This window comes from Chiloscyllium plagiosum, chromosome 7 (genome assembly GCF_004010195.1).
Source record: "Chiloscyllium plagiosum isolate BGI_BamShark_2017 chromosome 7, ASM401019v2, whole genome shotgun sequence".
Classification (NCBI taxonomy): Eukaryota; Metazoa; Chordata; class Chondrichthyes; order Orectolobiformes; family Hemiscylliidae; genus Chiloscyllium; species Chiloscyllium plagiosum.
Window position 1 is genome coordinate 45,256,479 of NC_057716.1, and position 26,959 is coordinate 45,283,437.

Here is a 26,959-nt window from a genome sequence, read left to right on the forward strand (position 1 = left end):
CAACATCTTTCTGATAGGAAGGAGACCAGAATTGCACGCAATATTCCAACAGCTGCCTAACCAATGTCCTATACAGCCACAACATGACCTCCCAACTCTTGTACTCAATACTCTGACCAATAAAGGAAAGCATACGCCGCCTTCACTATCCTATCCTATCCTATCTACCTGCGACTCCACTTTCAAGGAGCCATGAACCTGCACTCCAAGGTCTCTTTGTTCAGCAACACTCCCTAAGACCTTACCATTAAGTGTATAAGTCCTGCTAAGATTTGCTTTCCCAAAATGCAGCACCTCGCATTTATCTGAATTAAACTCCATCTGCCACTTCTCAGCCCATTGGCCCATCAGGTCCGGATCCTATTGTAATCGGAGGTAACCCTCTTCGCTGTCCACTACACCTCCAATTTTGGTGTCATCTGCAAACTTACTAACTGTACCTCTTATGCTTGCATGTTTCAAATAATTACTTTTGTCAGAAGTGGCAAAAATTAGAGCTGCATCAGGTTTTAAACAATTGCAAATATTGGAAAAAGGGGAAGGGGAGAGCAAAAGGAAGGTCTGCAATAAAGTGGAAAGCCGGTAGGATTGAATGGCAAATGTGGTCATGTCCTTATGTTTTTGTTGATCATTTAAGAATCCAGATACACATTATTCATTAATGTTGCTTAGAATTTTCAAACCGAAATTCTGAGAATTTTTAAGTATATCTGCCGGATCGATAATGTACTGCCTTTATCCTTTTTAGGAATCATTTACTAAAGCCATGCAAATTTATGTGCATATTCCCAAGAGTTAGGCTTGGATATCTTCAAGTGCAAGGTCCTGCTGCAGTATCCCAGTTACCTTCCAAGCTTCATCAGACTGCCAGTTCAGTCAGCATTGCCACTGTTGTGGAAGAATCACTTAATTTTCTATATTAAAAAAAAATGACCAGGAGACGCAGAAAATCCTTCACAAAATTAAACTTTAATCTTACAAAATCAAAGCTGTGGGAACCAGCAAAATGTCTTCCTGACTCCTCACAATCTCTTTGTTCTCCTGCAATTTAGCATACCCAAACATACTGGCTTGCTTTGCCTTTCTAACCTAATTATCATCTGCCACACAGGTTAAATGTGATGGAGGGAACCAATCACATTACAACACCATCATCTTCAGCATTAGGCGCCTCAGGCAACTGTTTGTGTGGAGTTTGCACATTCTCCCCGTGTCTGCGTGGGTTTCCTCCGGGTGCTCTGGTTTCCTCCCACAGTCCAAAAAATGTGCGGGTTAGGTGAATCGGCCATGCTAAATTGCCGTAGTGTTAGGTGGAGGGGTAAATGTAGGGGAATGGGTCGGTGTGGACTTGTTGGGACGAAGTGCCTGTTTCCACACTGTAAGTAATCTAATCTAATTAACTCATCTCCCAGTGATTTAACTAACCTATCACAATGCACTACCCTTCTCTGTTAATGGAGCCCTGTAACATGATCCTGGGGATACATTGCAACACAAAGTTAACTACTGTCAGAATAACTTCCATACCACCCAACATTAATTGGATGTGGTGGATGCAGGAATCTGATTTATAGTACCTAGCATACTCAGATCTCTCATTGTCAGACAGTAATTTGACATCAAAGAGACTCCCACTTCCTCTCCTGAACCCCACCCTTAATGCATTTTTTTTTAACTCTCCATCTCAAGAAGTTAGTTATCAAGAAATGGCAACAGCATATTTGTCCTCCAAGTGGACAAATAGCAAGCATTAATGATTTAGTATAAGTTCATGTAATAATGACATGAAATGTATGAATACATTGGCACCATTCTCCTTCCCAGAGAATATGTCATAATATGGACCTTTCAGTGAAGCACACGAATTATAAAGTCAGCTGTGGGCTGCTAATGAATGGATTTGTGGACCAAAACAATTTAACTCCTATTATTTGTGGAGTTTTGACCAGGGGCTTATGGTTAAAAAAAACTTCCAAAAGTAATAATTTTGGATTTTTCCCAGTGGTATACTCTAGCAACAGTAGAAATGGTGAAATAGAGAGGATTAATACTTGATTTCAGGCATGATGCAGGCGGGAGGTGTTGAATTCCTGGGCCATCAGGACCAATTCTGGACAGAGACACTGATTCAGCAGAGACGGATTGTACCTCAACAGATAATTGTGCTTATAGGCAGGTTCATGAGTGTGACTAGGGAGGGTTTAAATTCTCACAGGAAAGGGTAGCAGTATAACAATGCTTTGTACACCTCCTGCTTCTTTTCTACAGTGAGTGCCAAGTTGTACTAGAGAAGGACAAATGCATCGAATAGGACCAGCTTAAGAAGGAAAATATGGTAGGGTTTTACAGTGAATTTATGCAAATACATTGTGTTGCGAATAAATTTGCTGAGCGCAAATCTAAATAAACTGGTGGTACTGTGATGTAATGATCGTAATCATGGGCAAATATGCCTTAAAAGTAAAAACTGAGAGCTTAATATTCAAATATTCAGAAAGCTAGATGGAAGAAAGAGATGTTGGTTTGAAGTACTAATTGATGAAGAGACTATGGTGTTGGAAAGAAAGTGAGTAAAGACAATCCATTTATTTAGAGTAATGCATAGGGGAGTAATCAAGGCAGTTGATGGCATTCTTAAAATACCTGAGTGTCTCCAGGTTGTGAGAGAGAGAAATAGAGCAGCAAATCTGCCGGGTGATATTCAAGAACTATAAAAGGTTTAGAGTACTTTGAGGTTGGCAAAAAAGTTTGGAAGTGCGTACTCGATCCAACTAGGAATGAGGCAATGCTGGATCTCCTGTTGGAAAATGAGGTGGGCCAACTACGCTAAGTATCTGTGGGAGAACACATGGGTATCATTTTATCATAAGGTTTAAATTAGCAACAGTTTAAAAACTAGGAAAAACTTGTGAAGTACAATATCTAATTTGGAACAGAGCTAACTTTAATGGGATGAGAAGGGAAAACGAGAAAACTGTAACAGTGATGGAAATAAATTGGAACTACGATTGATTTTTTTTTAAAGACGGTACTATTACAACTACAGGTTAGATACATTCCAGCAAAAATGAAAAATAAAGGCATGATAAATAAAGACAGATGCTACCAGACCTACTGAGCTTTTCCAGCAATTTGTTTTTGTTTCTAAAAATCAGATTGAGCTTGACTAATCTGTTTGAATTATATGAAAAGGAATAGGAAAATAAATGAAAGGGAAGTACCAAACATTTATCAGTTTCAAGAATGTGCTAGACAAATTACCATACAAAAGGCTAATTAACAAAATAGAGCTTCATTGGAAAGGAGGGTTAGTACCAGCCTGATTTTGAAAATTGGTCTAAGGACAGAAAGCAGCAATTTGTGGCAGAAAGCCATGGTGTTACCCCAAGGTTCGGTGCTAGGACCACTGTGTTTTGTCATAAATGAATAGCACAATTTTAACATTTGCTGATTATACTGAAGTTGGAAGAGTGACGCACAGTTCGAATGATACTGCACCAGAGTTATGCTACAGATTGAGCAGATGGAATTTAATATGGAGAAGTGCGAAATAATGCATTTTGGCAGCAGGGATAAGGAGAGGCCATATGGACTAAGTGGCACAGTTATAAAGAAGGTAAAAGCACAGAAGGACCTGGCTGTTCATATTTCATAGATCTTTGAAGGTTATCTGATGTATTGAGGAAGTTAGCATAGCATATGGGGTCTTGGGCTTCAGAGAGGCATCAAGTACAAAATCAGGTAAATTATGTTGGACCTTTATAAAACTCTGCAATACTCCACTCAGTTTTGTTCATCTACTTTCGGAAGGATTTGAGGGTTCAGATTTGCCTGAATGTTTTTCAATCTTGGAACCGATAAAAAACCTTTTCCATTAGCTGTTGGTACAAGATCTAGGAAGCACAGATTTAATGTTTTGGACCAGGATTGCAGGGACAATATAATAAAGAGCTCTTTTGTGCAGTGTTAGATTTTGCAGCCTACAGTGTTGGATGCAGATCTGATCAATGATTTCAAAAGGGAGTTGGATAAGCTCGTGAACTCTTCCATTTGCAGGGTTTTGGGTGGAGAATAGGTAAGCTTTGCACGATGAGGAGGGAGAGATCACATCCAGACACAGTCTGATTGAGCTTATAGTTCGGGCACTTTGGAGGCACAGTGGGAATTTGGTGCAGAGGGAAAGAAGTGCATTTCGCTTATAAAATTAAATTGATTTAACAAGAATCAATATAGGATCAGAAAGCATGGAATATGTAGGTAAAGTTGAGGAACTACAGAGGGAAAGAAACCCTGATGAGAGTTACATAAAGCCTCCGAGCAGTAGTCAGGATGGGGGGCAGAAAATAAATTGGGAAATAAAAAAGGGCTGTAACAAAGACACAATTACACTAATCATGGGATACTTCAATAGGCAGGTGGACTAGGAAAATCTTGTTGGTAGCTAATCCCAAGAAACAGAATTTGTTTATTGTCAATGATTATCGTTTTCTTTTGAGCAGTTGGTGGTAGAGTCCACTAGAGAACAGGCAATTCTGGATTGAGTGATGGGTAATGAGAATCATAGAGTCCCTACAGTGTGGAAACAGGCCCTTTGGCCCAACAAGTCCACACTGGCCCTCTGAAGAGCATCCCATCCAGACCCATTCCTCTACCCTTTACACTACATTTTTCCTGACTAATGCACCTAGCCTACATATCCCTGAACACTATGGGCAATTTAGTATGGCCAATTCACCTAACCTGCACATCTTTGACTGTGGGAGGAAACAGGAGCACCAGGAGGAAATCCATGCAGACACAGGGAGAATGTGCAAACTTCACATGTGTAGCTGTAGCTGCCCAAGGCTGGAATTGAACCCAGGTCCTTGGTGCCATGAGGCAGCAGTACTGACCACTGAGCCACCATACTGCCCAATGAGGCAGACTTGATTATGGAACTGAAGGTGGAAGGTGGAGGAAATGCTTGTGACTGAAATATGATAGAACTCAGCCTGTAGTTTGAGAGGGTAAAACTGGAATCAGATGGAACAGTATTACAGTGGAGTAAAAGCAACAGCGAAGATGTGAGGGAGGTGCTGGTCAGAGTTGATTGGATGGGAGCCTAGGTATGGAAGACAGTGAAGCAGCAAAGGAGTTTGAGGGTAATTTGGGAGGCACAGTAGAAATTCATCCTAAGGAAGAAGAAATATAAAAAGGGGAGGTGAGGCAACCATGGCTGACCAGAGAAGTCAGGGACAATATAAAAGAAAAAGAAAAAGCATATAATGTAGTGAAGATCAGTGGCTAGCCTTTAAAACTCAGTAGAGGACATCTAGAAAAGCAAGTAATAAGGAGAGAGAGATGATGAAATGAGTGTAAGTTAGCTAGTAGTATAAAAAGAAACTTGAGTTTTATTTTAGATGTATAAAATGTGAGAGAAGGGCAAGAGTGGGTATTGTACTTCTGGAAAGTGAGGCTGGAGAAGTAGTAATGTGGAACGTAGAAATGGTCGGGGAACTGATTAGGTATTTTGCATCAGCCTTTACAAAGAAAGACACTAGTAGCATCCAAGAATTTCAAGAGATCGGAGACAGAAGTGAGTGTAGTGGTCATCACTGAGGAGCAGTGGTTGGGAAAGCTGAAAGTGGATAAATCACCCAGACTGGATGGCATACACCCCAGAATTCTGAAGGAGATAGCTGAGGAGATTGTGGAGGCATTGAAGGTGATCTTTCAGGAGTCAAAGAGGGTTCCAAACAACTGGAAAACAGCTAATGTAATATCCCCCTGTTTAGAAAGGTAGGGAGGCAGAAGATGGTAAATTATAGTCCAGTTAGCCTAACCTCGGTCACTGGTAAGATTTTAGAGTCTGTTACTAAGGGTGCGATTGCAGAGCATCTATTAGAGTAAATTGAGGAAGTGACAAGCAAGTTAGACAAAGGACAGGCAGTGAATGTGATGTAATTACATTTCCAAAAGGCCTTTGTCAAGGTGCTTCACAGCAGGCTACTAAATAAGATAAGGGTCCATAGTGTTAGGGGCAAGATAGAGGATTGGCTGACTGGCAGAAGGCAGAGAGTGCATTTAAAGGGATCCTTTTCAGGATGACAGCCTGTAACTAGTAGAGTTCTGAAGGAGTCAGTGTTCGACCACAACCATTCATGTTACACATTGGCAATCAAGAAGAAACATCAGAGAGTGAGCAAAGGTTGTTCAGGAAAGGTTGTCAGACCATTCATAGTACCTACAGGTCAACCTCTGGATGGTAGCCGATAACGAGTGGTATTCCACAAGGCTCAGTGTTGAGACCCCAGCTTTTCACTTTATACATTAACGATCTAGATGAAGGAACTGAGGGCATTCTGGCTAAGTTTGCAAATGATATAAAGATAAGTAGAGGGACAGGGAGCATTGAGGAGGTGGGGAAGTTGCAGGAGGATTTGGATACATTAGGAGAGTGGGCAAAGAAGTGTCAGATGGAGTACAACGTAGGAAAAGTGTGAGGTCGTGCACTTTAGTAGGAAGAATTATTTTCTAAATGGGGAAAAAATTCAGAAGTCTGAAGTACAAAGAAACTTGGGAGTTCTAGTCCAGGATTCTCAAGGTAAACTTGCAGATTGAGTCAGTAGTTGGGAAGACAAATGCAATAATAGCATTTATTTTGAGAGGGCTTGAATATAAGAGCAGGGATGTACTTCTGAGGCTCTATAACACTCTGGTCAGACCACATTTGGAGTATTGTGTGCAGTTTTGGGCCCCATGTTTCAGGAAGGATGTACTGGCCCTGGAGCATGTTCAGAGGAGATTTGTAACAATGGTCCCAGAAATGAAAAACTTAATCTATGAGGAGTGTTTGCATACTCTGGGTCTGTACTCAATGGAGTGTAGAAGGATGGAGTGGGAGCTAATTGAAACATAAAGAATACTGAATGGCCTGAACTGAGTGGATGTTGGGAAGATGGTTCCATAGGTAGGAAAGACTATGATCCGAGGGCACAACCTTAGACTAAAGCGAAGACCTTTTTAGAATGGCGATAAGGAGAAACCTCTTCAGCCAGAGAGTAGTGAATCTAAGGAATTCATTGCAGCAGAAGGCTGTGCAGGCCAGGTCATTGAGTATATTTAAGACTGTGATTGATAGATTCTTGATTATCAAGGGTTCTGGGGAGAAAGCAGGAGAATGGGAATGAGAAACTTATCAGCCGTGATTGAATGGCGGAGCAGACTCGATGGGCTGAATGGCTTAATTTCTGCTTCTATGTCTTATGATCTTATCTTATTCTCTCAATTTTAACATGCAGGTTCAGTTGGCAGTTTGGAAGGCAAACACAATGTTAGCATTCATTTTGAGACGGCTAGAACACTAGCAGTGATGTACTCCTGAGACTATATATAAGCCTCTGGTCAAACCGCATTGGAATATTCTGAGCGGATTTTGGACCCATTTCTGTTCAAGGGCATGATCGCCTTAGAGGCAGACCATAAAGACTTTGCAAGAATGATTACAGGGATGAAGGGCTTGTCATAATGAGAAGTAGTTGAGGACTCTGGGTCCACAGTCGATGGAAATTAGAAGGACGCGGGGCATACCTCATTGCTACTTACAGAATAGTGAGAGAGCAGCGGGAGAGACCAGGACCCAAGGGCACAGCCTCCAAGTGAAGGCATGACCCATTAGTACTCAAATGAGGAGGAATGTCTTCATCCAGGGAGTGATGCATCTGTGAAAATCATTGCTGTGGATGCCAAGTCACTGTCTGTGGTTAAAACAGAGGTTGATTGGCTTTTGATAAAGGGATTAAAGGTTATGGGGAGAAGGCCGGAGAATGGGGCTGAGGAACATATAAGTGATCGAATAGTGGAGCAGACACAACTGGCTGAATGGCCTAATGCTGCTCCGATAGCTTATGATCTTATTAGATGGATTCATCACGCTTGCATGGACCTGATGGGCCACATGGCCTCATTCTGTGCTGTACTGACTTTATAAAAAGTGTGTTATAATCTTATAAAGTTTTCTTTCTGTTTCCTTCACTAGCATTCAGATGTGCGTATTGCTTCTTTCTTAATCCGGCACGGAGAACAAGACCTCAGGCTCCAAGACTTCCAGACTTCAACTTTGAAAAAAGAACATGTTGTGATTCTCAAAGCTCTGTTGGCTCTCAGTCTGTAGTTCATGATAGCCAACCTGCTAACGGTATATACTTGTGATTAAATCTCTACTTATAATCAAAGCATTGACAAACGTGTTATAATTAATGAAGGATATATTACTCGAGTATTCAAAAGCTTTGTTCCCAGTTTAATTCTGTTTAATGTTATCCCTTCACTTTACTGAATTCTACACGTTATCTCTCTACTCAGCAAAGTGCAGACTGGCATTAGACTTTGAACAAATTTGTACCTTATTATATAATATAGTTCACACTTTTAATTTTAAAAATCTTGTTTTGTCTCCTAATCTGAAGATTAAAATAAAGTGTGAGGGAACAGAGTACAAGTTCTTGAAAAATGTGAGTTGGGACTCTGAGATATTTTCCTTCCTCCTTTAGCTTGATTTGTGTTTCGCTGTATTGCCCATTGCTGCATTGGAGCAGTAAGTTGGTGGCTTCTGATATCAGTGCTTAGTGCCTGGAACAGGAAGTCGGCACCCGCTCAGCATATATGTATTTCCATAGTGTTGCTGTTGCATTTATTGGCCTACCTGCCACTTCATTTGTTATTTCCCTCATTACCTCCCTTACACTCCGTGTCTGCTTCCTCGCTTGCAGAGAACACCTTAAACTTTATTAGTAAGGCAGTAGATGTCTGTAGTGGGGCAAGAAGAGGATCTGCCAAATATTGGAAGTGGGCACAGAGAAAATTGCAATCTTAGAATATTAACCTCAAAACACCAGATTAAAAATTCTATGAAAAGTCCAATCTTTATCCATGGCTGAAGGAGTAACTCCCTTGAGGTTTAAGCTAATGATACGGTGATGACACTGGGACATCTGAAGTGTAAAGTAATGGTGTAAAGTAATTAAATGTATAATTCCTTAACCAGTAAGATTTAAGGAGTAAGAATGCTACAATAACGATGAAAGAGGAAGACGAATTGGTACAGAGAACTGGTGAGAGACAATGGATGTGTAAGAAAAAAGATCACTTAAAATTTGACCTTTACCACATACAGGGATAAGGTACAACAGTTTAATTTGTTCCCTTGCTGAGCTCAACTAGTTAAGTGGGATTGCATTAACAGTTAGGAGCTGAGAGAAAATCTTGGGTTGTCAAACTCCAGCCCTAGCTTTCTATAACACATTTACAGGGTAATTCAGTTACAAATCTGAAGTTCTTAGAAAAAAAACAAGTACTCCAGGACAGGATGTTTGTGCAAAACTATGGCAGTGTATGTTATCCAGCAAGTTCTGATGATCAATGTAAAGACCGTACCTTTTTTATCTTGCTGTATTTTTAATTGTGGATGGAAATGGAAAAGAACGATTTTAAAAACCAAGGATTATTGAAGGGTTACTGGATTTTTTTAAAAACAGAAAGCTGATACTTATTGCTCATGCTGTATTATACACAGCTGTTAGTCAAGTAGTGGGGAAAGCCTAGTCACAGGTGAACGTGAGCCATGGGACTGTGTATGACTAGGGATTTTGCAAGCAACATGTAACTGATTTGCTTGTGAAATGGTGACCAGGTATTGATGATAGGGGCCTCCTGCCTGCCAACAAGTATGTGATTGACTCCCGTGTAGCTGAACAAATTGGGGTGTGAATGTTCACGTCAGAAGCTATCAGAGTGCTAGAAGGAGCTGCTTTTGCTTGACAATGAGAAAAGTACATCAAGCCTGAAGATAACCAGTTCATTTTCCTTTTATTAGTTTCTTGTAACTGTGACCTTTAAGTGTGAACCAATCACTCTGTGCCTCCTATGAACAAGTGTAAATCCTAGAGAAGGCAGGTCAAGAAACAGTGTTCTGATCAGCAAAAGAATTACTTCAGCCAGCTCTGTGGAGACGGTCCATTGACCTGCTTTCCAAGTCTTTCCCTCCACCCGTAACACCTTTTTTGTTGTGCCATTCTGTATGTACATATAGAGGGGGAGTTGGATGTCAACAGTCCATAATTGTTTATCTACAGTTATAATTTATTATGAAATAATATATTCTTATTCTTGTTAAAGTACAGAAAGCTAATCTGTGCTTTCTGTCAACTTGAGTCCAAATGGGGAATTCTGTGGTTAAATATCTTTTTTCTAGATTTCTCCATGAACAGCAGGACATAATTTCCAGTGTGCTTCTCCAGTGCGACCTTAATTGCAAGAACTGAAAATTCACTTTAGGAGTTAGATGTGGGAAGGGATTAGTGGAGGGAAGCACCCTTTGCAATCATTGTAAATAATTTAGAACAACAAATTTTAGAATTAAAATATTGGCATGAGTGAGAAAAAGAAAATAAGGCTACATATATCTTTTATGGAATAAGTCATTGCAAACATTTTCACCTGCACCCTGATCAAATTAAAGGTTAAAAAAAGGATTGTTTCAGTAATTAGTATATACTTTTGGATCAGTTAGATAATGAATTTGTGCCCATTTGGAAGTTTTATGGTGTCAATGCATTCAACTTATATGAATTAGTTTCTTTTTTTTTGTGTTCTAGAACAAAATGCAGATGCCGAAACACAAAATGTTGTACCTATCGATGATACCAATCAAGTTGAAAGTGTTAAAGAAGGATCTACTTCAGTGGAGGTTGACAGACGTGATGACAGGCAAATAGAGCCTGAGGAACAACTAAAAGAAGATGAAAATGATATTGAAATAACTAAAGTTGAAGAGTCTACTGAGGGAGATTAAATGGCAAAGTGTCCTGCAACTCAGCAAGTAGCTGAAGCTTTAATATATTTTCCCACAACAGCATACCAGTTGGTTCTGCCAGATGCTGAATGCAATGGGTTAACAGATTAGGTAAAAATTTAAAAGGTTCAACTCTTGTCAGTATTAAAATAACGTTACGAGTCTTTTTGTTTCTGCAGAAAAAAATCTAGATTCACTGTATGTCATTCTTTGTGTTAAATCTGCACATTACCAGTAATATTAAATAGCAAAGGCTGCTTTTTCAGTTGTCAGGTCACAGCGCCCTTTGGTTTTCAGACGTACTGTACAAAATTGGAGGATTAGAATCCAATTGCTATTTAAAATGGGTTGACCATTTCACCCTATTTCACTTGAAATGAGATTTACTTGGACAGAGGTCTTTTTTTTTATATTTTAAAGACTATTTAATTTATAATGCTTTAAAGTCTTGAAAGGTTTAAGCTGGATTAGGGAAAAAGATAATTTAATGGAAAATACATTTACTTGTCTGATAGGTGTATAAGACTTGATGTTTACATTCAGAAATTAAAAACTAGCTTTTTATATTTTTAAACCTGGAACCTTTGGTTGTAGGGTTAGCCTGTCCTTTGTATATTTAATATTTAAAAACTGTTCACTTGGATAATGTGTTTTCTTTGTCTGTGGATGATGAATTCACATGCTGTTGTAGAGGAGGTACATTGCAGATTTTTCTACTAAGTTTATATGAAAAGCTATTGTGTTACAGGGACAAAATAATGATCCAGGGATTATCCCCGGTGTTGTACGGTGTGCATGTGCGCTTTAGAAATTTTGAAAGTTAAATAAATTGTAATTACCATGTTTGCATCTACTAAGCGCTTTAAACTATTTAAATTCTACTTTACCCCGTATAAAAATCAAATTCATAATGCCTCAAAAAGATATCCTGTGTCTTTGATGTACTTATTTAGTTGATGCTTAAAATACCCATGCTCATAACCACAAAAGGATAATTTTTAAATGTTATTCCACCTAAGTCAAAAAATGAATTTTATTCCTCAAATCTGAAATTCTAGCTTGCCACTTAGTATATTGTGTGAATGACCACTGCTCGACACTGATGTATATTTAGTTTCTGATAAAGTAGTATCTCTAGAATAAATTTTAAAAATAAGTGCTTCATTAAAGCTATGCTTCAATTCAGTGATTGACTATTGGGATCTGTAACTAGTATGTTCAGATTTTAATCCCAGTTTTGATGTGCATGCATTTCAGGTTTCATGTACTACAAATGTTATTTAGTTGTTTAATGATAAGGTTGTGAGGAAAATAATATATTTACATCTCGTGTAATAATGTGTCCATGAAATTGCCATTGGGCCAAGCCATGCTGGAACGGAAACATAAGCAGGCAGCAGTTGAGTGTTCAGGATGTACAAGACTTTTTGTTTTGAGGGGCAAGGTGCAAGATTCATGTATTTATTGCAGGATGTTTCAAACCTACATCTAGGAGGCTAAGATAAAGCATGTTCAATTAACAGGATATAATCAAGGCGATCTTGTATACCATTTAAAAGTTGTGATTTTGGGTAATAATAATTTGCCGCAGAGAGACTTCTATAATAAACTATTTTCTGTGTACCTGAGTAAAATCTTGCTGTCGATCTTTTTCTCTTCATAAAGAACTTAGATTACTGAAAATGCTCCCTCTGGTCTACTATGCACACACTAATTATATATTTAAAACAATGTGGGAAATTAACGACTTGGGGTTTCACTCAGATAGGAATTGAATTTACTCAGAATTTGTAATTTATTCTCTTTGTTTCATTTGTGATTTTTGTTTAAATGGGTTATTTTGTTTTGATACTGTAGCATCTTGTGTTTATATAGACACGTTCTTAAAGATTTCTTTGTAACAAATTCTGTTTGTTGCCATGCACAGAATCAATTACCTTCCTAAGGACACAATTTATTTTTGAATAATCATAAATAGGCATAAGGTTGTTCTTTTGATTCCTGTAGTATTTTCAAAAATTTGTTTAATGAAACTGTTCTTTGAAACCCAGACATGCTACTGTGCATACAATTTAAGTTCGAGCTTTTCATGAAGCATCAAAAGAGGCTTATCTTTAGTAGACTTATATAAATGTACATTCCCAAATCCCCTTATCTGTTTCTTCTCAAATTTCTTTGTATTGACAGTATCAGAAAAACATGCTAAATAAATTAGGTGTTTAGTGTACTTGTTTTTGTACTTACATTAAATAAATTTCATTTTCTGTATTTTTAATAAATCGTTGCCCTCAGGAAATTGAATACTAATTAGTGGAATGTATTCCCTCCTTTGTCTGTCCACCTTCTTTATTCTTTATTCATTTTCCAATCCTCCCAAGTTTTGGTTAACAGCTCTAGTGCAGAGATATGTGGTTGTGCTTTGACCTGCCAATGAAACGCACCCTATCTGCACCTTTCTGTTTTTTTACTTCATGCCCAGCATCCTTGGCTCCATGAGCAAACCTGTTAGGTTGTGGAGAATTTTGGAAATTTGAATAAAGGATCTTTTTAATATGTAATGCTGCTTTTCATCCATTGTTTTCTTTCCAGTAGTTGGTGACTATCCTCTTGCTGTTTCCAAGCTAGGTGACTGTATCTTGCTGTTAGTTGATTAAATTAGTAATTAGCTACTCAAATAAGTAAGAACATAGGAAATAGGAGCCAGAGTAGGCATCAAGTAGGAGCTTGTTCCACCATTCAGTAAGATCATGGCTGATCTTTAATGGACTCAGCTCCACTTATCTGTCCACTTATAATAAACCTTAGTTCCTCACTGTTCAAAAATCTATGTATCTTTGGCTTAAAAACATTCAATGAAGTAGCCTGAACTGCTTCATTGGGCAGGGAATTCCAAAGATTCACAATCCTTTGAGTGAAGTTTGTCCTCAACTCAGTTCTAAATCTGATTTCCCCTTATTTTGAGGCGATGCCTCCTAGTTCTGATTTCACCTGTCAGTGGAAACAACCTCCCTGCTTCTACCTTATCTACTCCCTTGACACTTTTTATGTTCCTTTAAACCCCCCCATCCCCTTCCCCGATCCATCTTCTAAATTCCAATGAGTATAATCCCAGTCTACTCAATTTCTCCTCATGATGCAACCCTCTTAATTCCTGAATCAACCTAGTGAACCTCCTCTGCATCCCCTCCTAATAGGCAAAATAGGCCAGGTGGTGTGTTCTGACTGCAGTGTGCAAGTGCCTGTGGAAAGCATTGCAGTCTTGGACACTGGTATCTGCAGTAATTGGCTGTAACTTCAGCATCTTTCAAGTTGACAGGCTGTGACTATTCCTCATGAAGGGCTTTTGCCCGAAACGTTGATTTTCCTGCTCCTCGAATGCTGCCTAACCTGCTGTGCTTTTCCAGCACCACTCTAATCTAGACTCTGGTTTCCAGCATCTGCAGTCCTTGTTTTTACCTAGGCTGTGACTAAGACAGAAATCATAGTCCTCCATGCTGCTTCTGGCTTGGATTCACAAACTCTGACCCAAGCACAGTGAGCACCATAGAGTCCTGGCCCCTGGTTATGGTGCTTTGATATTACCCTGTTCCAGAACTTGACACTAACTGATGAAGAATCAGTGCTAGTGCCTCTGCTATTTGCAATCTATTAATTACTTAGACAAAGAAACCAAATGTAACTGCAATGAGGTCTGCTGGCAATACAAAGCTAGGTGGAAATGTAAGATGAAAAGAAATATAGAGACATTGAGTAGGCAACAGGATGGATGATAAAATACAATGTGGGCAATGAGAAGTATGGCCTTAAAGCTAGAAGGCTGAACTTTTTTTTTAAAAGATGTACAAGTTGTAAATGTTAATGTTAGGAGTGACTCATACAAGGAACAATAAATTAGTCTGGTAATCCACAGTGCACTGAAGATTCACTAATTTATTCCTAGGATGAGAATTTGAGTAAATTGGGCTGTTATTCTCTGGAATTTAGAACAATGAAAGGTCATCCAATTGAAACATTCCAGGCTATGAAGAATCTCGACTGGGTAGACAATTTGCTCCTGTAGCTGGGCAGTCTGGAACATAAGGTCAGAGTCTCCAAGTAAGAGCCTGATCATTTAGGACTAGGAGATTTCTTTTCACTCAAAGGATTGTGAATCTTTCGAACCGTATGTGCTAGAATTTTGTGTGGATTATGGGATATAGTAAATAAAGACAAGTTTTTGGTTTTTGAAGAAATCAAGAAATATGGAAAGCAGGAAAGGAAAGTGGAGTAAAGGCCAGTGGTCTGCTTTTACAAATGGCAATGAAGGTTCAAGAGGCAGAATGGGCAAAAGATACAAGTTAGAATGAATTTTATGTCATAATTTTGCAGCTGCCACTGAAAAAACTTAGTCTTGGGCTGATTTAAAACTCAAATTCCAGGAGTGATGAGTGTCATTGTTTTACTATGGTGCATTTCTAATTTCGTTCTTTCTCCCTCTGCCATTTTCTCTTTTTGATTGTTTAAAATAATGCTACATGATAATACTTGCATGATATTCTCTACTAATTATTATTTGATTCTCTTTCGAAACCCTCATTGAATCTGCCTCTACTACATTTGTTGGCAGTGCATTTCAGACCCTTAATCACGTGGCGTGGAGAAAGCCTTTCCTTTATGCTGTTGCTTCTTTTTGCCAATCACCTTTGGTCGGAATCCTGTAGTTCTTGAAGCTTCCTGTGTAGGTGGTGGCATGATGATAATATCATGATTACTAATTCAGAGGTCCAGGCTGATGGTTGAGGGTCACAGATTCAAATTTCACTATAATGGTTAGGATAGGTAAGGAGTTGAAGATACAGCCTAATGATTATCTAACAAGTTTGAAGTGCTCACCTGTGAATGGAAGCAAGATCTGTAAGGAGGCGAAGTAAACTGATTAGTTCAGGATGCCTTTCAAATGGGTGTATAGAGGTCATGGGGGGGATTAAAAATGAATGTAATGCTTTTGGATCATAGTGTACGTAGACACTGTTGGTAGACATAGCTCTATACAGCCAAGAGCTCACTGCTTGGTCATAGGACTTGATGTTAACTCTGTCTCTCAACAGAAAATTCCAGACTTTTTGTTTTTCCACCAATCTTTTGTTTAGTTCCAGTCTATTACTTTATGCTGGTGGCATTGTGGTATTGTCACTGTGCTAGTAGTGTTTTAATGACATAGGTTAAAATCCAACCATGTAGATAGTAACATTTTAAATTACCCTATATATTCATGTAAACGTTGAATTTTTTTAGATTTTTTTTAAGGTTAAATTTATGGGATTGACTATTACATGGATGCTACTTTTGAGGGGCTGAAATTCATGCTGCAGTCCAAAATACAATATCAAGAGCAAAAGCCCAATTGATTTCTAAATTAATAAAGAAAAAAATGTTGATCTGTTATCTGTGAAGAACTAGGATTGACTTTTACACAAGACACATGGAAAATTCCAGATTTTTTGGCCAAAAATAGGGAACTGACTTTTACATGAGACCAACTTTTACTCTAATATATGCAGTAATAAAAATCTGAAATTGAAAAGCTGACTTAATTGTCGTCATGTAACCACTGTCAATTGTTGTAAAAAAAAAATCAATCTGGTTCACTAATATCCTTAAGGGAAGGAAATCTGCCGGCCTTACCCAGCATGGGCCTACATGTCACTCCAGTCCCACAGCTATTATGAAGACTTGGTTGCAAGATGATAAGGATTTTGTCTTGAATATGGAAGATCCCGAATACATTACCTCACTTTCTATTCTTCTTGGGTGTAAAGATGGAGGAGTAGCAATATCTAATAAGGATAGCATTGGTGCAATAGTTAGAAATGTCCTTATTTTGGGACACCAGGACGTAGAGTTGGTTTGGGTGGAGAAAAGGAGAGTAAATGAAAAGAAATCACCAGTGGGAGTGGTCTGTAGGCCATGTAATAGTAAACACTAGGATGAGCATGCAAGAAGAAACAATGGATGCTTGTGATAAAGGGACAGCAATAATGAATGATTTTAATCTAGAGTTAAATTGGAAAGAGATGATGGCCTAATGGTATTATCACTGGACTGTTAATCCAGAGACCCAGCTAATGTTCTGGGGACCTGGGTATGAATTCCACAATGGCAGATGGTGAATTTGAATTCAGTTTTAAAAATCTGAAATTAAGTGTGTAATGATGATCATGACTCCATTGACTATAGCCGGTAAAGCCAGTCTGGTTAACTAATGTGCTTCAGGAAACTGCCATCCTTACCTGGTCTGGCCTTCATCTGACTTCAGATCCACAGCAATTTGGTTGACTCATAACTGTCCTCTGGGCAATGAGGGATCGGCACCTGAGAGTATGTTGCTAGAAAAGCACAGCAAGTCAGGCAGCATCCGAGGAGTAGGAACGTCGACGTTTTGGGCCGGAGCCCTTCATCAGGATTCCTGATGGAGGGCTCCAGCCGGAAACGGCGATTTTCCTGCTCCTCGGATACTGCCTGACCTGCTGTGCTTTTCCCAGCAACGCACTCTCAACTCTCATCTCCAGCATCTGCAGACCTCACTGTCTCCTATTAAATTCTAGCCTAGCTAGTGATGCCCTCATCCTGTGAACTAATTTTTTAAAAGTCAGATTGTGAATCGTAGCCTTGATTGAAGAGTTCCTAGAATGCTTTTGAGATACTTTCTTCAAGCCGGTCTGGAACTGGAACTGACTTGAGAGCAGGTTATATTAGATTTGGTAATGTGACAGGGTTAATTAACGACCTCCATGAAAAGGCATTTATTTGTAGCAATGACCAGAATATGGTATGAAAGCTGAGCTAGTTGGAGGGAACTGGGATACTGGGCTAGGGGACAAATCAATTAAGAGTCAGAGGCAGACCTTTTAAGTTGAAGTTTCAAAATATATTTATTCCTAATATGAAGAAAAATTTTAATGGGAAAACTCACCATTTGTGGTTAACTGAAGAATTTAATGCGTCAAATTTGAGGAAAAATATAATTTTATAAGGATGATAGGTTCAGGTGATTGGACAGGATACGAAGAATGACATAGAATGTCTCTAATCAGGGGAAAGAAACTAGGGTATGCAAGGAAATTTGTTAGAAATGCAAAATCAGGTATCAAGGTTTTCTATGGGTATTTGAAAAGAAAGTGAGAAAGTAAAGTGAATGTTAGTTCATGAGAAAATGAGAATGGAGAGTTAATGGGGAATAATGAAATGGCAGATGAACTAAACAAATATTTTGCTTTTGTTCTTACGATAGAGAATACAAAACGCTTTCCAACGATTGCTGTAAATCAGGTGCAAGGGAGAGAGGAACTTGTAAGAATTACAAACACTAGAGAAGGAGCACTGATGGAGCAATGACCAGAATATGGTATGAAAGCTGAGCTAGTTGGAGGGAACTGATGGAGTTAGAGCTGACAGGTCTTGATGGACTTTAACCTAGTGCCTTCACAGAGGGGACTAATGAGGTAGTACATTTATTGGCGTTCATTTTCCAAAATTCACTAGATTCCTGAAATGTTCTATCAGAATAGAAAGTAGCAAATATGAGTGAATCAGAAAACAGGAAAACAACAACCAATTAGCTTAGTGTTTGTTGTGGAGAATGTCGTTAGAATTGATCATTAAAGTTTATAACTGGAAACTGCAAGGTAGTTGTTGATACTCATGGTAGTCGCAAAGAGTCCACAAGAAGGGTTACACCTGAAATGTTGACTTGTACACCACCTGATGCTGCCTGGCTTGCTGTGTTCTTCCAGCCTCCTGCCTGCCTACTTTGTGAAATGGAAGCCATGTTTATTCAATCTATTGAATTTCTTTGAAGGAGTAACATTCGCTGTGGATAAAGAGTCCATCAACATACTGTTTGGATTTCTGGAAAGCATTTGAGAAGGTCCCACATAAAAAGTCATTATGCATAGTAAAAGATGATGGTATAGTGGTAGCATATTAACATAGGTAGGATTTTGGCTGACAGAAAGTAGACTTTGCATATGTGGATCTTTTTCTGATTGGCAGGTAGCCTGAACTGGGACCTCTGCTTTTTGTAATTTATACCAATAACTTAGATGCAATGAGTATTAGGGATCTTATGGTGCAGTAGTGCCAAAAGTGTGTCGTAACATGTGTAGGTTGATTAAAAATATATTATTGAAGGGGAGTAAAGGCACAGAGCTACGTTTCCAAGTGACACAAAGATAGGCAAGCATGTTGTGAAGCGGCCATGAGATTGCAGACAGAAATGGATAAGTTAGATGAGTAGGCAAAACCTGGCAGATGAAATGTAATGTGGGAAATTGTAAAGTTGTTCACTTCAGCAAGAAGAAAAAAAGGTAGAGTATTAGTTTAACTGAGTGTGCCTACAGAATTGAGGTGAAAACCTCCAAGTGTTTTAATTCATGAGTCACAAAATGTAAGTGTGCAGATAGAGCAAATCATAAAGAAAGCTAATGAAATGTTATCCTTTATTACGAGAGCTATTGGGGGATGATGGTGGAAGTGGGGATGTAGGTGAGAAAATGGAATTGAGACCACATTCATAAGATCAGCCATGGTCTTATTGATTGGCAGAATAGACTTAATGGTTGAGCTTCTGAAGGGAGATTAGAGTGTTAGGCAGGAATTTACAAAGGAGGTCCTCGAGAGTAGTAATACCTGAATTACTCCCAATGCTACGAGCTAGTGAGGGCAAGAATAGGAGGATAGAGCAGAAGAATGCATGGCTGAGGAGCTGGTGTATGAGAGAAGGATTCACATTTTTGGATTATTGGAATCTCTGCATTTTGGTGCTGTATTTTGGGAAAGCAAATCTTAGTAGGACCTATCCACTTAATGGTAAGGTCCTAGGGAGTGTTACTGAGCAAAGAGACCTTGGAGTGCAGGTTCATAGCTCCTTGCAGGTGGAGTCACAGGTAGATAGGATAGTGAAGAAGGTGTTTGGTATGCTTTCCTTTATTGGTCAGAGCATGGAATACAGGAGTTGGGAGGTCATGTTGTGGCTGTACAGGACATTGGTTAGGCCACTGTTAGAATATTGCATGCAATTCTGGTCTCCGATGTTGTGAAACTTGAAAGGGTTCAGAAAAGATTTACAAGGATGTGTTGCCAGGGTTGGAGGATTTGAGCTATAGGGAGAGGTTGAATAGGCAAGGGCTGTTTTCCCTGGAGCATCGGAGGCTGAGGGGTGACCTTATGGAGGTTTACAAAATCATGAGGGGCATGGATAGGATAAAAAGACAAGGTCTTTTCTGTGAGGTGGGAGATTCCAGAACTAGCGGGCGTAGGTTTAGGGTGAGAGGGGAAAGGTATAAAACAGACCTAAGGAGCAACTTTTTCACTCAGAGTGGTACGTGTATGGAATGAGCTGCCAGAGGAAGTGGTGGAGGATAGTACAATTGCAACATTTAAAAGGCATTCTGGATGGTATATGAATAGGAAGGGATTAGATTACTTAGTGTGGAAACAGGTCCTTCGGCCCAACAAGTCCACACCGACACGCAACCCACCCAGACCCATTCCCCTACATTTACCCTTGCCCCTAACACTACGGGCAATTTAGCATAGCCTATTCACCTGACCTGCACATTTTTGGACTGTGGGAGGAAACCGGAGCACCTGGAGGAAACCCACGCAGACACGGGGAGAATGTGCAAACTCCACACAGTCAGTTGCCTGAGGCGGGAATTGAACCCGGGTCTCTGGCGCTGTGAGGCAGCAGTGCTAACCACTGTGCCACCCCAATGGGCCAGGTGCTGGCAGGTGGGACGAGATTGGGATATTTGGTCTGTTTCCGTGCTGTACATCTCTATGACTGTTTTGGGGTAGAAGTGACCTGTACATGAAGGACAGATTGCACCTAAATTGGAAGGGGAATAATATACTGGCAGGGAGGTTTGCTAGAACTGCTTAGAAGGATTTAAATTAGTAAGGTGGGGGCGCAGTGGTGGGATACAGGGAGATAGTGAGGGAAGAGATCAATCTGAGACTGGTACAGTTGAGAACAGAAGCGAATCAAAAACGGGCAGGGACAAAGCAGAGAACAAAGTAGGACTGATAAGTTGAACTGCGTTTATTTAAATGCAAGGGGCCTAACCGGGAAGGCAGATGAACTCAGGCATGGTTAGGAACATGGGACTGGGATATCATAGCAATTACAGAAACATGGCTCAGGGTGGACAGGACTGGCAGCTTAATGTTCCAGGATACAAATGCTACTGGAAGGATAGAAAGGGAGGCAAGAGAGGAGGGGGAGTGGCGTTTTTGATAAGGGATAGCATTACAGCTGTGCTGAGGGAGGATATTCCCGGAAATACATCCAGGGAAGTTATTTGGGTGGAACTGAGAAATAAGAAAGGGATGATCTCCTTTTTGGGATTGTGTTATAGACCTTCCTAATAGTCAGAGGGAAATTGAGAAACAAATTTATAAGGAGATCTGAGTCATCTGTAAGATTAATAGGGTTATGGTAGGGGATTTTAACTTTCCAAACATCGATTGGGACTGCCATAGTGTTAAGTGTGTACAAGAAAGTTTTCTGATTCAGTATGTGGATGTACCTACTAGAGAAGGTGCAAAACTTGACCTACTCTTGGGAAATAAGGCAGGGCAGGTGACTGAGGTGAATCTTCAGAAGAATATAAAGGCAATAGGATTATACTGAAGAGGGAAATCAGGAGGGCAAAAAGGGGACATGAGATAGTTTTGGCAAATAGAGTTAAGGAGAATCCATAGGATGTTTACAAATACATTAAGGACAAAAGGGTAACTAGGGAGAGAATAGGGTCCCTCAAAGATGAGCAAGGCGGCCTTTGTGTGGAGCTGCAGAAAATGGGGGAGCTACTAAACGAGTCTTTTGCATCAGTATTTACTGTGGAAAAGGACATGGAAGTTATAGAATGTAGGGAAATAGATAGTGACCTCTTGAAAAATGTCCATATTACAGAGGAGGAAGTGCTAGATGTCTTGAAACGCATAAACGTGGGTACATCCCTAGGACCTGATCAGGTGTACCCTAGAACTCTATGGGAGGCTAAGGAAGTGATTGCTGGGCCTCAAATGAAATATTTGTATCATCGATAGTCACAAGTGAGGTGCCGGAAGACTGGAGGTTGGCTAACGTGGTGCCACTATTTCGGAAAAGTGGTGAGGACAAGCCAGGGAACTATAGACCAGTGAGCCTGACGTCAGTGGTGGGCAATTTGTTGGAGGGAATCCTGAGGGACAGCCTGTACATGTATTTGGAAAGGCAAAGACAGATTAGAGATAGTCAATATTGCTTTGTGCATGGGAAATCATATCGCTCAAACTTGATTGAGTTTTTTGAAGAAGTAACAGAGGATTTATTAGGGCAGAATGGTAGATGTGATCTATATGGATTTCAGTAAGGTGTTCAACAAGGTTAGCATGGGAGACTGGTTAGCAAGGTTAAATCTCATGGAATACAGGGAGAATTCGCCATTTGAATACAGAACTGGCTCAAAGGTAGAAGACAGAGGGTGGTGGTGGAGGGTTGTTTTTCAAATTGGAGGCCTGTGATTAGTGGAGTGCCACAAGGATCAGTGTTGGGTCCATTACTTTTCATCATTTATATAAATGACTTGGATGTGAGCATTGGAGGTATAGTTAGTAAGTTTGCAGCTGACACCAAAATTGGAGGTGTAGTGGACAGATTACAACAGGATCTTGATCAGGTGGGCTAATGGGCTGAGAAGTGGCAGATGGAGTTTAATTCAGATAAATGTGAGGTGCTGCATTTTGGGAAAGCAAATCTTAGTAGGACTTATACACTTAATGGTAAGGTCCGAGGGAGTGTTGCTGAACAAAGAGACCTTGGAGTGCAGATTCATAGGTAGATAGGATAGTGAAGAAGGTGTTTGGTATGCTTTCCTTGGTCAGAGTATTGAGTACAGGAGTTGGGAGGTCATGTTGCGGCTGTACAGGACATTGGTTAGGCCACTGTTGGAATACTGCAATTCTGGTCTTCCTATCGGAAAGATGTTTTAAAACTTGAAAGGGTTCAGAAAAGATTTGCAAGGATGTTGCCACGGTGGAGGATTTGAGCTATAGGGAGGGGCTGCACAGGCTGGGGCTGTTTTCCCTGGAGGGTCAGAGGCTGAGGGGTGACCTAATAGAGTTTTACAAAATTATGAGGGGCTTGGATTGGATAAATAGACAAAATCTTCCCTGGGCTGGGGGAGTCCAGAACTAGAGGGAATAGGTTTAGGGTGAAAGGGGCAAGATATAAAAGAGACCATTGGGGCAACTTTTTCGTGCAGAGAATGAGCTGCCAGAGGAAGTGGTGGAGGCTGGTACAATTGCAGCATTGAAAAAGCATCTGGATGGGTTTATGGATAGGAAGGGTTTGGAGGGATATGGTCTGGGTGCTGGCAGGTGGGATTAGTTTGGATTGGGATATCTGGTCAGTCAGGATGGGTTGGACAGAAGGGTCTGTTTCTGTGCTGTACATCTCTATGACTTGAAGTGGTCTAATTCTGTTCCTAATTTCTCTGGTCATAGGTTCTGCCAGGGAAAACACGTTCTTCCTATTTACTCTGCGCAGACCGCTCATTATTTTGAACTTTATCAAATCTCTTGGCATTCTTCCCCAAGAAGAGCAGCCCCAGCTTCTTCTTCATATCCATGTGATTAAAGTTCTTTATGAAATAAATATGGTAAATACTTGAGTGAAAGGAATGAAGGGTTCATTGACAATGTTATGAAGCAATTTGCAATGATGATGGTATACTTAATGTTCAGTTTGGGTTCCACTTGACTCGATCCATTGTAGTTTTGATGCAATCATGATAAAAGCTGAATTACAGAGTTGAAGACTGAGTGATGTTATGGCACCATCTGACCAGATTTGACATCAAGGAGCACATGTAAAATTTAAATAATGAGGTTTGGGAAACTCGATTGGTTGGATTCATACTTACCCCAAAAAGAAGATGTTTGCAACTATTGGTGCTCGTTCATCTTAGGCCCAGGACCTTATTACAGGAGTTCCTCAGAGCAAGGGTCAAGGTTCAGTTATCTTCAGCTACTTCATCAATGACATTCCTCTATCATAAGATCAAAAATAGGGATGTTCCCTGATATACAGAGAATTGAGTTACTTTTGCAGCTCCTCAAATGAAGCACGATGGGAGATGTGGGGTAATATTCAGGCTTGTCATTAAGTGGCAGTACATTTGTGGAACACAGTTGTTAGAAAATGACCATCTCCAACAAAAAAAACTTCCTTTCTCGCCTTGATCTTCAATAGTATTATCATTGGCTCACCTTTTACCACTAGAAACCTTGTGTGGTCTCTATTGACCAGAAATTTAACTGCATCAGTAGCATGAAAACTATGGTTACCAAGCTTTGCATAATGATTTGTAGCTGTGGTGCCAGTTGCTGTGATTGTGGGGATGTTTGCTGGGTTGGGAAGTTGATTTGCAGATGTTTCGTTCCCTGTCTTGGTGACATCTTCAGTACTTTGGAACCTCCTGTGAAGCGCTGCTGTACTGTCTTCTGTAATTTATTTGGTTCTGTTCCTGCTGCTTCCAGTTGCCAGTTCCTGTTGTTCATTGTAGTGGCCAGTATATTGGGACTAGGTTTACGTGTTTGTTGAGTGTCATGCTTCCAGAAATTCTCTGGCTGTCCTATGTTTAGCTTGTTCTATGATCATTGTGTTGTCCCAGTCAAATTTGTGGTCCTTGTTATCTGTATGTATGGCTACTAGGGACAGTTGGTCATGGCGTGTAGTGGCTAGCTGATGTTCATGGATGTGGATTGCTAGTTGTCTGCCTATTTGTCCTATAAAGTGCTTCATGCAGTCTTTGTATGGAATCTTGTAAATTACTTAGTCTTGCACATGATGGGTGTAGGGCCTTTTTGTTCTGCTGAATTGTTGCCTGAGCACGGCTGTCTGAGTGGTTGGAAAAGTCTGGCCGTTAGTTCCGAGATGTCTTTTATATAAGGTAACATGGCTAGGGGTTTGCTGAGAGGTTTTCAATAGATCGTTCAAGACATTTATGACTTGATTCGCTTCTATAGGACCATTGCAAGAAGACTGGGGTCAGTCACGTAAGTTCTATAATAATGTTTTAGGTGGACTCAGTTGAAGCCAGTGAGCCACTAACATTTGTGTGCAGCAGAGAGTAGAGTGAAATAAGCCCACAGGCAAATTTTTGCTTGGTGCTGCTGAGAAAGACTTGAGTTAGCAGAAATTCAGGGGCAGTAATGGCTCAGTGAAGTTAGCTTTCTGTGGGTAAGCTAAAATTTTGCTGCCAAGTAAGTGTTAGGGTGCAGTTTTCAGAATCCAGGGGCATGGGTTCTCAATTGGGAAAGTGAACTACCAGGATGTTAGCAGTCATTAAGGTCATCTGTGACAGTGAGAACGTTGCAAAGCTATATTTTTTGAAAGAGAAGAATTGGAATCTGTTGTAAATTTTAATGAGATTTGATGACTAGAGACTCACTAATATCTGGAGATAGTTGAGACATCTGTGAGATCTGAGTTGACTGCATTTTCAATTTGATGTGCTATGTGGGTATTCAGTTGTAGTTTGTCTGTGCCTGTATTTACCTTGAATTTATTCTGGTTGTTGGTATCTAAGTTATATGAATATTGTGGATTGTATTACTGTTCTAGCTTGGTTTCGTAAAGTTTATTGTTTTTTTTTCAAAACCTCAAACTTGTGGCTGTATTCTTTTTGCAATAGCTGGCATCTCACACTTTATCTCCTTCTGGGAAAATAAATTATTTGCCCGCAGCCAGATCATGGCATAAATTTGACTATCCAATCTGGACATAACATCATCTGTAGTGCATCAAAGTTTACTTCAACCACTTTCTTCATCTTTATGGACTTGCTGAAATTTTTAACATCTGTTTTTGTATTACTTACCAGCATCCATATTTTAATGTCTGCCATTTATTTTCCATTATCCTTTGTTGGGACCTCTTACACTTCCATGCCCTAATAACTTCCCTATAAGCATGGCAATTATCCATATCGTAATAATTTCACCCCAGCACTGCCTCTACTCCCACTCTGGTCTCTCCTTCAGATCCCTCTGAACTTGCATTAACCACCTCCTCCCAGTTCTCCTTTATTGCCCCCATCATGTTGCTTTTCCAACCCTCACTTCCATAAATCAGAAACTGACAGAAAAGTAAGCACAAAATGAATTCCTGCCTTGCAGACATGTACTGCCTCACCCTGTGTGTGTAATAATGTACTATTCTATATATTGTTTTAATTTGTATTCAGTTTTATTTGTGGAACTTTATTATAGAACTTACATGACTGACCCTGATTTGGAGATGCCAGTGTTGGACTGGGGTGTACAAAGTTAAAAATCACACAACACCAGGTTACAATCTAACAGGTTTAATTGGAAGCACACTAGCTTTCGGAGGGACGCTCCTTCATCAGGTGATAGTGGAGGGCTCAATCCTAACACACAGAATTTATCGCAAAACTTTACAGTGTGATGTAACTGAAATTATACATTGAAAAATTGATTGTTAAGTCTTTCATCTGTTTGAATACCATGATTGATTCACTTCTTTCATGTGTAAATCACAAAACCTTTTTTTAAAAAAGTTGCATTCTCAGGTTAGCTGTTAACATTGGGTGATAGCTAGACAATGTGTTGAAGGTGTTGGCCCCCTGTGTTCTCTGTCTATGCCATGATGTTTAGATTGATTCTAATCTAAAAAGTGAGATTAACGGAGTTTTACATGAATTCATGCAGTTTTTGAGCAAAGTACAATGTAACCCTGCAAGTACAAATTCACCCCACAAAATATATGTGTGCATGTGGGTCTTTGTCTGTGCGTGTGTGTTTCTGTCTGGATTGGGGGTTGAGTGTGATAAAGTATATGTGTGTAGTGAGTGTAGAGTGTCTTAAGTCTGTGAGGGGGTGCATGTGTGAGTGTGCGTGTCTGTAAGGGTGTGTGGGTGTCTGTGTGCGCATCTGTATATGTGTGTCCGTGTGTCCGTGTGTGTGTGTGTGTGTGTGTATGTATTGGAGTGCCTCTGTGTGTGCATGTATGTAGGAGTGTCTGTGTGTGTGTATAGTGCAATGGTGGTCACCTGTAATGTGACATGAACCCAAGGTCCC

The 26,959-nt window shown here is 39.9% G+C and overlaps 1 protein-coding gene across 2 annotated transcripts in view; it reads left to right on the forward strand.

The window, feature by feature from the left end:
* LOC122551537 (endoplasmic reticulum junction formation protein lunapark-like) overlaps nucleotides 1-12,465 on the forward strand; it is a 93,649-nt gene extending 81,184 nt beyond the window's left edge. For both annotated transcript variants that reach the window (XM_043693562.1, XM_043693563.1), the window contains 2 exons: nucleotides 8,018-8,176; nucleotides 10,635-12,465. In XM_043693562.1, the coding sequence (XP_043549497.1) occupies nucleotides 8,018-8,176; nucleotides 10,635-10,831 (356 nt within the window). In that variant the 3' untranslated portion in view covers nucleotides 10,832-12,465. The remainder of the gene's footprint in view (nucleotides 1-8,017; nucleotides 8,177-10,634) is intronic.
* The last annotated feature ends 14,494 nt before the right edge of the window (nucleotides 12,466-26,959 follow it).